The 12,921-nt window shown below is 35.9% G+C and overlaps 1 protein-coding gene across 7 annotated transcripts in view; it reads right to left on the bottom strand.

The window, feature by feature from the left end:
• RAPGEF6 (Rap guanine nucleotide exchange factor 6) overlaps positions 1-12,921 on the bottom strand; it is a 184,576-nt gene that overhangs the window by 67,942 nt on the left and 103,713 nt on the right. For all 7 annotated transcript variants that reach the window (XM_015560937.1, XM_006759164.2, XM_006759163.2 and 4 more), the window contains 5 exons: positions 12,267-12,403; positions 10,764-10,922; positions 10,047-10,199; positions 4,025-4,189; positions 1,986-2,093 (listed from right to left, as the gene is read on the bottom strand). In XM_015560937.1, coding sequence (XP_015416423.1) covers positions 1,986-2,093; positions 4,025-4,189; positions 10,047-10,199; positions 10,764-10,922; positions 12,267-12,403 — 722 coding nt within the window. The remainder of the gene's footprint in view (positions 1-1,985; positions 2,094-4,024; positions 4,190-10,046; positions 10,200-10,763; positions 10,923-12,266; positions 12,404-12,921) is intronic.

The following is a 12,921-nucleotide window of genomic DNA, read 5'->3' as shown; positions in this document are numbered from 1 at the left end:
TACTCTCAAATAATGTAATATGTATAAATCTCATATCCATAACAAGAAGCTAAAGTTTTTTCAGCATGCAGGAGGCAACTATTCAGTGTGTCTCACATCCATGTCCCCCCCTCCCCACGTCCTTCCACTCTCTCTAAAAATCAATGGAAAAAATATGCTCACTCCTTGGGTAAGGACCAAGTCTTACACCTGTTCTGATCCTATATAACACCTTGAAGTATAAAGTAGAATTCCATAAATAATTGACGACTAGCTGATTACTGGGGGAAAAATATCCCATGATTGTAAGGCCCCCTTCTATCTTCCATGAGCCCCTTGAATATCTATTCAAGCCAGCACTGGAAGACCCAAATGATGGAGGCCTCTATGACCTCTTAGTCAGATTCCCCAGTTCCATTCAATCTCCCATTTTGCATACAGCAGACATGATGCCCAAAAGGCTAGAGGAACTAAGGAGCAGAAAAAGGGACAAAAGTCTGCCAATTTCCCCCTTTATGCAACTCAATCCACTTATACTCTATGACTAATAACAATAATTCTTGAGCATTTGCTATGTGCCCGTTTTGTTCTTAGATTGTTACACTCATTAGCTCATTATAATCCTCATAACATTCCAAACTAGGCACAATTATCTATAAAATAAGACAACTGAGGCACAAAAGTTTAGGCAACTTGTCCAAGTTCACATACAGCGAGTGATGGGTTTTGGGTGTTAATTCAGTCAATAACTCCTCAGCTATACTAGTATTATTATTTCTTCCTGAAATTGCAGTTGCTTGAAGCAAAGACAACTTGGTTGCAGTTCAAAATTTTATATATAGAAGGGAGAATAAAATGGATTTATAAATAGCTACTGTGAGCACCTTGAGGTGATCATACTAGGTGTTGAATATTTAGAACAAGTGAAATCACATGCAGAAGGATGACTCAGAAAATCTAATGTAGAAATGATATATGTAAGATAGGCCTTGAAGCACATCTGGAAGACTTGAAGAAGAGAATTCCAGCTTGAGAGGACTTCGGAAAAGAATATAAAGTAACCTGGTTGGCTATAATCAAGGGTTCAAAGGAAAAAAGCTGAAAATGTAGATGAGGGACCTGAATATAGAGGTGAGAATTATTTTGGTAGGAAACACTTTGGTTTATTGACAGAGTAATAGTCATCTCATTTGTGGTTCAAAAACAATCTTTTGACCACAAAGAATGGACTAGAAGAGAGAATAGAACTAAAATTAGGAGGCTTTTATAACAGATCAGGCATAAGAAAATGAGGGCCTAAACTGGGGAGTGAAGAAGAAAGGGCTGAGCCCTGGCCAGTGGTGCAGTGGGTAGAGCGTGGGCCCACAGACTGAAGGGTTGTAGGTTCAATTCCTGGTCAAGTGCCGGTTGCAGATTTGATCTCTGCCCCTGGTTGGGGCACATGCAGGAGGCAACTAATAGGTGTGTCTCTCTCACATCCATGTTTCTTTTTCTCTCCTCTCTCTTCTCTCTCTCTCTCTCTCTCTCTCTCTCCCCCCCCTGCCCACTTCCTTCCACTCTCTAAAAATCAATGGAAAAAATATGCTCACTCCTTGAGTGAGGATAAAAAAAAAGAAGAAGAAGAAGAGAAGAAATGGCTGAGACAGACCATGGGAAATATGTGTATAGTGACCCAGGTCACTTGAGCAACTCTCTGTACATCTTGACCGGAGAAATCAAGGCAGAGAGGGGGACCACATATACACAAGAGTTTATAAACCTGGGTGACTAGGAGAAAACATTATCATTAGTCTTACAGCAGAAACAGAAGAGTCAGGAGGAAGCATGATGTTTGTCTGGGTTGGAGTGGCAGAAGATGAACAGAAGAACAGAATATGAATATGAATATTCTCAGAACAGACATTCAAGACACAGAAGATGAAAGCTGCTCTGAATTGCTATTTTTGGGGAGAATGGGGGAGAAATCCCTAACTCTAAAAAAAAAGATAAATATTTTTGAGCCTTACTGTATCTTCCAGATTTTTTTCAAATTCCTCCAGAAATCGAGTCATAGCAGGATCACCTTCAAAATCATTAAAATGATTATTTACCCATAATAAAACAATCCGTGTTACCTGTGGAAACATGAAGAAGGCAGTGTGATGTTACGAAAGGCATTCTTTCACAAAGGATTCCAAAACATGCCCCAAACTGAGTTTTACGGCTAACCCCCTCCTCCCTTTCCTACACATGACTAACACCCTCTTCCCTTTCCTGCACTCAAAAGGTTCGTTCTAACAGAGAGACATAGTTTAGTTGAGCTTGGGAATACAAGTAACATAGAGCCAAGACTCTGTTCTCAGTGAGAATATACAAACCTGGATGTTAAGATGTAAGCACATGAGATATATATTTCAGACAGTATCCTAAAATGCAAGCTTCTGAGGACAAACATATAAAAAGTGTTGCCATAGCCAAGACCATTTAACCAAAATTATAACAAAAACAGATCTGAGATTTACTTCATTTATAAATACCATGAGTTTTCAAAGTTATGAATTGCTTTTACTTTGTGTCACAAATTAACAGAAAAATTAAAAGCTAACAAATGGAAGTTGAATAATGTGCCTAGCTAACTATGCAATTTATGTCATATATTTTAAAAATTATGATAGAATACACATAAAACCACCATTTGACCACTTTAAATGTTGGCATTTAGCTCATTCACAGTGGTGTGCAACAATCACCATTACCTAGTTCCAGAACATTTTCATTGCCCCATTCTATTAAGCAGTTATCTCCCATTCTGGCTTCTCTGCAGCCACTAATTTGCTTTTCTATGTGTATTTGCTCATTTTGGATATTTCATACAATATGTGAACTTTTGTGTCTGGTTTTTCACTTAGCATATTGTTTTCAAGGACCATACCTGTGATTCATTCCTTTTCATGGTTAAATAATATTTCATTATATGGCTATACCACATTTTAAATTTTGACGAAACTCAATTTATTTTTTCCTTTGTTGCTTGTGCTTTGAGTATCATATCTAAGAAAACACTGCCAAATCCAAGGTCATGATTTTTGTACCCCTTCTTTTCTTCTAAGAGTTTTATAGTTTTAGCTCTTATTTTAGGTCTGATCCACTTTGAGTTGATTCTTTTGCATGTGGATATCTAGTTGTTTCTACATCATTTTTGTTCACTCTTAGCACCCTTTATTTCCCCACCAATCAAAGTAACTCTTTATAATCTGGGAGGGGGGGAGAAGAGGGGTAAGCCTGTAGTTTTGGACATTTTAGTTTTTTAAACAACAGAATAATGCAATCGAGCTAATTCTAACTTATTTCCTTTAAAATATAACTCAGACACTCTAAGCAATTATGGCCCTACTTTGATGTTTCTTAACATAACAGAATTCCAATTTGCAAGGCATTACCAGTCTTTCCATTATATATATGAATACTCCATGAAATTAGGTAAAATAATCTATTTAAAATAGAAAACTAACGCAAAAAATATTCAAAGGTAGATTTAAATAAGTCACAGCAGATATAAATTAATGTAAAAAAGACCAATTGTTTTCAAATGATACTATAAATAAGAAAAATCAACATACTCTATTTTGGGGCTTATAAACAATCTAAGCCCTCTTGAAAAAAAAATTTACTTCAATAATCTTTCTAAACTACTAATCAACTTTTAACTCTCCTTCAGAAACAATGAAATATTTTGAGAAAGTTCAACAATACTCTCATGTGGCAATTGTGTTTTCTGAATTTGCAGCTACATCACAGCCTTATTTCCGTTTTTGTCTTATAAGGCTCATATCCACTTTTAACACACTATTTTGTCATAAAATAACTATACAGAGATACATCAATACTGGCTCACTATTTTTTCAGGTGAGTTGAATTTTATCAAAATAAAATAAACATTTATCAACTGCAAAAGGTTTTATGAACAAAATTTAAAGGTTAAAATCACTTTCACGTCCCTTATGTTTATAATTACCGCGCTAACCAATTGCGCCACTGGAGCTCCCCTTATGTTTATAATACAAACCTTATCTCTTAAACTGTCAATTCTAAACCATTCCAATAGTTTGATCCCAACATCCAAAGGACTTTCAAGAAATGTCCTATAAGTTAGTAGAAAATCTTCTATGTAAGTTGGGTCCACAATGGAATGTTCTTCTATTAAATGCATGATGAGACGCTCGGGTGTTGCCTAAAAATCCAAAGATAGAAAAGATTAGAAAATAAATAGCTCAAAAATCAAGGAATTCCTATTAATCACTTCCCCTTGTAGCCACTCCATTAGAAAGGTCCTCAAAGAAGAGTGTCTCCCTTAAAACACTTAGCACTGGGATTAGGTAGTCTCTACAGGTTGTAATTCATCAGCACCCAGAGATTTAGAGCAGGGTCAAGGAACGTCCAGCTTGAGGGCTATATAAGGCCAGTGAAATCATTTGGTCTGGCCCTGCCAAGGCAACCGCAGGCGGCACTTGAAATTCAGTAAATCTAGGAGTTTTTTTCACAGCAATATAAATGTATATTAAGTGAATTACAGTAAGTGAATGATGTTATAAATATCCAAATGGCTCTTGGAAGAAAAAAGGTTCCCCACCCTAGGTTTAGAGAGAAAAAAGGCAGAGGAATAAAAATTTACTCAGCTGTAGCTGTTTTTTTATTGGCATTTCATCGTAGCAGGGCTTTTAAATTTCACTGATTAACCCTGGTATGGACTGTTACTGCCAATTATACTGCAAAGGAGGGATGTAATGATGATTCTCCCAAGGCAACACAAGAAAGAGTTGAGGGTTAAAACATTAAACAAAAAAATATCCTACCCTAGCCGGTTTGGCTCAGTGGCTAGCAGGGGTGGGCAAACGTTTTGACTCAAGGGCCACAATGAGTTCTTAAACTGGACCGGAGGGCCGGAACAAAAGCATGGATGGAGTGTTTGTGTGAACTAATATAAATTCAAAGTAAACATCATTACATAAAAGGGTACGGTCTTTTTTTTTTTGTTTTTAGTTTTATTCATTTCAAACGGGCCGTAGTTTGCCCACGGCTGGGCTACAGCATTGGCCTGTGGACTGAATGATCCTGAGTTTGATCCTGGGTACATGCCTGGTTTCGGGCTCAATCCCCAGTTAGGCAGCATGCAGGAGGCAGCTGATCAATAATTCTCTGTCATCATTGATGTTTCTATCTCACTTCCCCTGTCCCTTCCTCTCTGAAGTCAATAAAAATGTATTTTTAGCCTAGTTGGTTTGGCTCAGTGGATAGAGTGTGGGCCTGTGGGCCAAAGGATTCTGGTCAAGGGCATGCACCTTGGTTGCAGGCTCCTTCCCTGCCTGGCCTGTGCAGGAGGCAACCAATCTCTCACAAAGATATTTCTCTGTCTTTCCCTCTCTCTTCTACTCTCCCTTAAAAAAAAAAAAAAAAAAGGAAAACTATCCTCAGGTGAGGATTAACCAAAAATAAATAAATATATCTATATATATATATATTTTTAAAATCCCATTAAAACAAAACAAAAACCCTAACAACTTTCCTCCAAATTAAGTTAATCATATTCCAAATTATCTCCTGCCTCAGGCAACAGGAACAACACACCAGCTCAGGATAGCTTGTTTTATTGTTGTTACTTCTCAGAAGAGAAGTTTCCTCTTCTTTAGTTTCTCCATGCTAGTTCACCATCTTGAGAGGAACCAGAAGTTCTAGAATTTTTACTTAACTCAGAGTTTTAACTGCTTGCCTGTCTCCAAATTTATAAAAAGGAATAAAATAACATTTATCTACTGCTCATCTTTGAGCTTCTAAGTCAGTGGTTCTCAACCTTCCTAATGCCGCGACCCTTTAACCCCTTCCCCGGCAGAAACGTGTATACTCGTTTTCACAAAATGTTCTTTTTCAGTCGTCGACGAGTATACTAAGAAAATGTGGTAAAATAATATGGTTTATAGGAAGACGAGTTGCAAACTGTTTTCATAACCAGCATCAAAAATACTATATAGAACCAAAATAAAAAAATTAGTCTGAAAAAGAAACGTTTTTAACAAAAAAATTGTTGGGGAAGGGGTTAATACAGTTCCTCATGTTGTGGTGACCTCCAATTTCATTGTTACAAATTGAACATGATTAAAGCATAGTGATTAATCACAAAAACAATATGTAATTATATATGTGTTTTCCGATGGTCTTAGGCAACTCTTGTGAAAGGGTCGTTCGACCCCCAAAGGGGTCACGACCCACAGGTTGAGAATCACTGTTCTAAGTCAATGTTAAAATTACTTTTGCAGCCTTTTCAAAAGTACGTACACAGAATACAGAAATAAACCAGATGCTAAGCCAAATATAAAAACATGACTGCTGTCCATAACCTCAAATTTTAATTTGTTTTATTCATCCAAATAATTCATGGGTTAAATAACTATATAGAAAATATACACTAATCCTAACAATGTTCATAGCTAAGATATTTTTTAAGTACCTATTACTACCAGTGTATGTAAATCATTCTTCTAACAGGAAGTCAGAAATAAGGCTCTTCATTTAACCTACTTAAGGAAAAAGGCAACACAGGTCATTCCCAAACTTCTCCCACCCTCCAAAACATTCTACAAGCACCAAACTGGGTTTATTATTTAGGCTAATCATGATTTGAAGTCACTTAAATCTGGTTCTTAGATCATGTATGTAAGTCATGGGTGGAAATGATCAACATGTTAAAGGCCATTATTCTGATGGGCTAAATCAGTGATTTTCAACTTGTGTGCACTGATAATTTTTAAAACATGCAATATTTGACTATCTAGTCAGGGGCACTGAACTCTTTTCCCTCAGACTGTCAAATAAAAATATGACAAGAACCAACACAATAGGTGGACGGTGTGAATGAATTAAAACTATACCTATATTTGTTGTCAGGTTGGCAAAAAATATATTTCTTGGTGTGCCACAGAAATTTTAATAACTAGTTTATGTGTACCATGAGATAAAAAAGGTTGAAAATCATTGGGCTAAATCATTGAGGCAGGATACTTGTGGGGACTAGGCTGACTAAGTCATTGAAACACAAGAGCTGAGGAGACTAGGTCATATATTTAAAACTTTATATAGAGTCATGCAAAGACATGTCATTGAAGTGCTCAGTAGCATCCAATAAGCTGGATACTGGGAGACAGTGAGTATAGAGCTGGCTGGTAAAGGAGATTCCTGGCTGTAGAGATTGGTTATGATGAGCAAATAAGTAACTATACAAAGCATAAAAAGAACCACTATTGGGGAAGCTATTTACAAATATAGAAAGGAAAAACTAGAAAAAACTGTTGTAGCCTGGCTGGTATGGCTCAATGGTTGAGTGATGACCTATGAACCAGAAATTAAGGGTTCAAATCCTGGTCAGGGCACAAGCACAGGTTGCAGGCTCGATCCCCAGCAGGAGGCGTGCAGGAGGCAGCCGATTGATGATTCTCTCTCATCACTGATGTTTTTATCTCTTCCTCTTCCTTTATCTCTCTGAAATCAATAAAAATATATTTTTTAAAAACCAAACCAAACCAAAAACTATTGTATAGTAATTATTGGAAGTAATGGTAATAACTCAAGATTGTTACAGATAAATGGATATATAAACTTTATAGATGTGTATGTATTTATAGTTAAGACATACATATACTAGAGGCCCAATGCACAAAATTCATCCAAGAGTAGACTTCCCTTCCCCCGGCTGCCAGCACCAGCTTCCCTCTGGCAACCGGGCCCTGGGCTTCCCTCACAGCCCTGGCTTTGTCTGGAAGGACATCAGGTCTAATTAGCATATTACACTTTTATTATTATAGATTTCTTAGCTCTGCCTGAGGAGAGGCTCTAGAACAAGCATGTCAAATTCGCAGCCCACTTGACCTGCTTGAGAAGCAATGATACTTCAGTGGCAATGAGTAAATGCCCATATCTTGATTTTCAAATGCTATTCTCCAGTAGAATGATCCAGAAACTCTAGAGAAATGGATGGTTACAAAGCTATAAATATAAGGTTAACCTGGAACACCTTGTTTTGCCAGATAATAAGGAAACTCTCAAAAAACGATGGGGACGTGTCAAAAGGACACAGAAGCCTGGCCAGTGTGGGTCAGTGGTTGAGCATTGTTGAGCCATGAACCAAGAAGTCACCGGTTCGATTCCTGGTCAGTAGGGGGTGTGCAGGAGAAGGTGACTGACGATATTTCTCTCTCATCGATGTTTCTATCTTTCTATCACTTTCCCTCCCTCCACTCTCTCTAAAAGTCAATAAAAACATTTTTTTTTTAAAACAGGATACAGCAATCAGTCTTAAGAGAATCTCACTGGCCAACTCTGGGAAAATTTGACCACTGAAACAACACTGACGATATGAGAATGCTCATCTTTATAGTTGAATGACAATAAATGTAGAAAAAAATAATGGAACTAGAAAGTAACCATATTAGGCAGGAATAGTCAATAGAAGTAAGGCTGGTGGGCAGAGACTTGTAGAACAGATTGCCACTATCCCAGAACATCTCTCCTCCAAATACTCATCAATTACAAAAGGTAAACGGTAACTTTTCAGTGAAAAAAGTTACAAAAAGATATCCACCTGACCAGGTGATTAAGATGGTGGGACAGGTTGACATGTGCAACTTGATATGAGGCACTGAAAAGAGCACACCATTTATGTAGAATTCCTGCCAGGATTGCATGACTTTAGTGTAGTCATCAGGAAACATTGAATAGATAGATGCAGGCTGAGGGTCATACTATAAAATACAGGGCCTGTATTCTTTATAACTACTGAAGGGAAAGACTGTTCTTGGAGAAGACCTAAATGCAACTGTGTTCCCAGATAAGATCCTGGACCAAAAAGGAAAAAGATCTGTTGCTGGGATAGTTGCTAAAAATTTAAATAGGGTCTGTGAGCTACATGGTTTTACTTTATCAATGCTCATTTCCCAGCTTGAAGGGTTCTATGCTGTTTACATAGTAGAGTGTTTTTGTTTTAAGGAAATACATATGGAATATTTAGGAGTGATAAGGCATCACATTTACAGATTGCTCTCAGTGGTTCAGAAAGAGACTGCTGTTAATGGAGAAATGCAGTGAAATGTTAACATTTGAGGAATCTGAGTCAGGGAGCTCTCTGTAAATTTGAAAAAATCATTTAAAAATAAAGCATTAAAAACCATAAGCCCCACACAGGCAATCGATCCATATGTTCATCTTTTCTACATACAAAACTTACACTTATCATAGAAAAAAAAAAGTGAGGAACAGCCTGACTCCTGACTCCAATCTGACATCAGTCCCTCATATGATTAAATAAGCAGTTACACTTGTAACACTTACTTATTTTGCAACCAAGATTAATTTTAAAAGAGAAATAGTCATGTGATTATTTCTTCTCTTATAACTAGGATTGCTCTATTTTATATCTAGAGGGCTTTAAATAGACAGGAGAGTGAGGGGGTGATCAGAGGACAAGAGGGAACAGGGTAGAAGAGAGAGGAAGTTAGAGAAGGGAAAACATCACGGACATCGATACTAATATTCTACAATGTGCAATCATTTTATTTACCTCATTTAGCCCTAATAAAGGCTTTCATATCACCCACATTTGCAGACAAGACAACTAAGGTTCAGAAAAGTTAATGCCTATTTCAACATCACAGAGATCCGCTAAGCACTGCATCTTCATCTAAGATTCCTTATGCCTTTATGGTTGGTCCTTTCATTTTCTGTTGTTTCTAAATATTGTTGTCTTTCATGAAATTAACTCCTATTATCAATGGATCACAAAATGAATTTAAGAAGAAAAACTTTGACCAGTATATCCTAAAATAATATCCTATCCATACTAATGTTAAACAGCAATGTCACCCTTCATCAATAAAATGTGTAAAAATCAACTTTAAAAAAAGCAAAAAGAACCAATAGTTATTTAAGTTAGATCTCAAAGTTAATCAAATATCTTGCACTACTCAAAAAGTGGTTCAAAGCCTTCTAGTCAAGATGAAAGCTTTATTCTATCAGTGACTAGAATAATAAGTAAAAACACTCACCTTGATTACAATGTGTCCTTTCCTGGTTCCACTCCGATCTAGTTCACGGTGCTCATGCACCATAACAATTTCTCCCTCTTCTTCAACTTTATGGGTATTTTTTTCCACATGATTTAAAATTCTCCAATAATCCTGCTGGGCTATGCAGACAAACTGTCCGAGAACAACATGGGGACAATTAACAAATCTGTAGTACATAAATATATCACTTCGCACCAAGGCAGAGCACAAAGGTAGGAAATCAAACGGCATCAGTTCTTTTTTATTCAATCCCTTTAATTCTTCACAAAAATCAAGATGAAATAGATAACTCACGCACAGAGACCAAGGAGTTTTTGATTTTGAATTCTGCTCTAAAAGGAGAAGTGAACTATTCTCAAAACTGATACTATGCAAAGAAAACATGAAGCGGGAATTAGAAACAACTCAGAAGTTCCTATTTCCTTCCTTTATTTAAAACAAGAAAAGAAAAAAGAATGAACTGGTTACTACCGGATAGAAATTTAACAAACCAATATTTGGTATACCCTCTTAAAAATTTACAATTTGTTCAATCTCACAAACATGTGAAATATAAAATCTAATTTCCTTTATTAAATGTGAATTTTCGAAACTGATAATTTTCAAATAAAGCTATTTTATTTTAAGGAAGGAAAAACAGGCTCAGCCATTCTAAGTCAACAAATGAAGAGTACAAGACCAAAGACATAAGCTTACCTGGCAATCATCTACTTTAGTCCTAACAACTCCATGCATGTACTGCTTATCCAGAGTGGGAGTAATTCCAAAACTATTTCCCATAAAGAGATTTTCAACTTTTCCATCTGAATGGCTGATTTCTACAGTGCCATTTAAAATAACATACCATGAGTCAAGCTATAGAGAAAAAGACAGGTTTTAAGAATCTTAAAAAAAAAATTATATGTTAACTTGGAAAAATAATCAATATATAGAACTTGTATAATTTAAAAAAGTAAAGGGAAGGTCTGATTATATTACTAAATACTGTCAGTAACACCTGATGCCGGCCTATGCAAACCATAGAAGCTTATTTGACTCTTTCTTCTTTTAGTCACCAAATTAGTTCTCAAAGAATTTCCATCAAACTTTAAAATGACTTGAATATCAACATAATATTACATCCCGTGGTTTATAATAATTCAGTTAACCACTCTGATAATTGTATTATTTTTGGTCATTTCCAATTTTCACTATTATAAATATGCTTCAATGATCACCTTTTGGCATGAATCTTTGAGTTTTATATTATGTCCCAAGGAAAGACACTCATAAGGGGAATGATAGATTAGAAACTATTAATACTTTGGGGCCCATGTTAAAAATTTCTAAATGACTTTCCAGAAAAAATACTGGCAATACATAATGTTCACTGACTAACATCTCAGAATTAATTTTTATCAGTTTAATAAGAAAAATAGTGAAGTACTTTCTAACAGTAATAATACCTTTCAATTTCTCTGCATTCTCCCCTCACCTATCCACGAATTGGCAGGGAGCATTTCTGAACATAGAATTGCTATATAAAGGCCTCAACTGACAGCAGTCCACTGGGAGGCATCTGTATCAATGCTTCCCTCATTCTTTTTTTAAAAAACATTAATATACAAAAGGGATAAGGACTGTTGAGTAAATACCTGATAAACATTTTAAACAATGATATAAATATACGAATAGAATAATAATGACGAATTTTAAAAAATATCTTATGACTTAATTTGAGAAGTAAAAACAAATGTGGTTCAATGAATAGTAACTATTAAACATTTATTCTATGCTAGGAAATAAAAATTAAGAAAAAATACAAAAACAAAAGTAATAACTTATCTCTTAAGAAATTGTAACTACCGCAAACTTGGCATTCATTTAAAAATAAGTGTATTGCCCTGACCTGTTTGGCTCAGTGGATAGAGCATCGGCCTGCGGACTGAAAGGTCCCAGGTTCGATTCCGGTCAAGGGCATGTACCTTGGTTGCGGGCACATCCCCAGTGTGCAGGAGGCAGCTGATTGATGTTTCTCTCTTATGGATGTTTCTAACTCACTGTCCCTCTCCCTTCCTCTCTGTAAAAAATCAGTAATATATATTAAAAAAATAAGTGTATTAATTTTAAGTCAAGATTCACACAAGTTTATGGAAATTATATTATTCTAAAAATTACCTCCCATATTATATAGTGTGCAACATTTATTTGCTAACCTACCTCTTGTCCATCTTCAACAATAATAGCTCCAGCCTGCTCTACCACTTCAAAAATCATCACTGAGCAGAGTTCTCTCCTTACACTCATGGTCATGTTTGCAAAAGCAGGGAGCTGGTGCATAAACTCCAGTAATTGTTCTATTAAAAAACAGAAATTGTAGTAGTACAGAGACCATCAAGGACACTTTAAACATACAATACAATTTAGAATTCAATGCCCAATTTCCCAATCAACTTATGAATATATGCTGCTAACGTAGAGAAATCAAGGCACAAGATAAATGTTGGTTAAAAAAATCAGTTATTTGGTTAATAGATGTATTCAGACTCACATGAAAATATAGACACACTGGAAGATACCAGAAATCACAAACTCCAGACAGAAGCAGGAAACTACAGATTTGGATGAGGGTAGAGAATTATCTTATTTTCCTAGCCTGAGATGCCACTACATAGTGGTTAGTATAGTGATGTCCTTTGATCTAATGGATTAGTGAAAAAGCATTTCATCTAGTTCTTATTGGGCTAGAGTTTAAAAGAAAAATATTATTAATAAATGTCAATAATTAATTAGAAATAACAAATGTAAATTCTAGTTCAAGATTTTTCAAAGTAACACAAGGTAATTCTTTAACCAACAAATGTTTGAGTGCCTG

Source organism: Myotis davidii, unplaced genomic scaffold, assembly GCF_000327345.1.
Source record: "Myotis davidii unplaced genomic scaffold, ASM32734v1 scaffold456, whole genome shotgun sequence".
NCBI classification, from domain to species: Eukaryota; Metazoa; Chordata; class Mammalia; order Chiroptera; family Vespertilionidae; genus Myotis; species Myotis davidii.
This window is presented reverse-complemented; position numbering and strand designations above follow the sequence as displayed.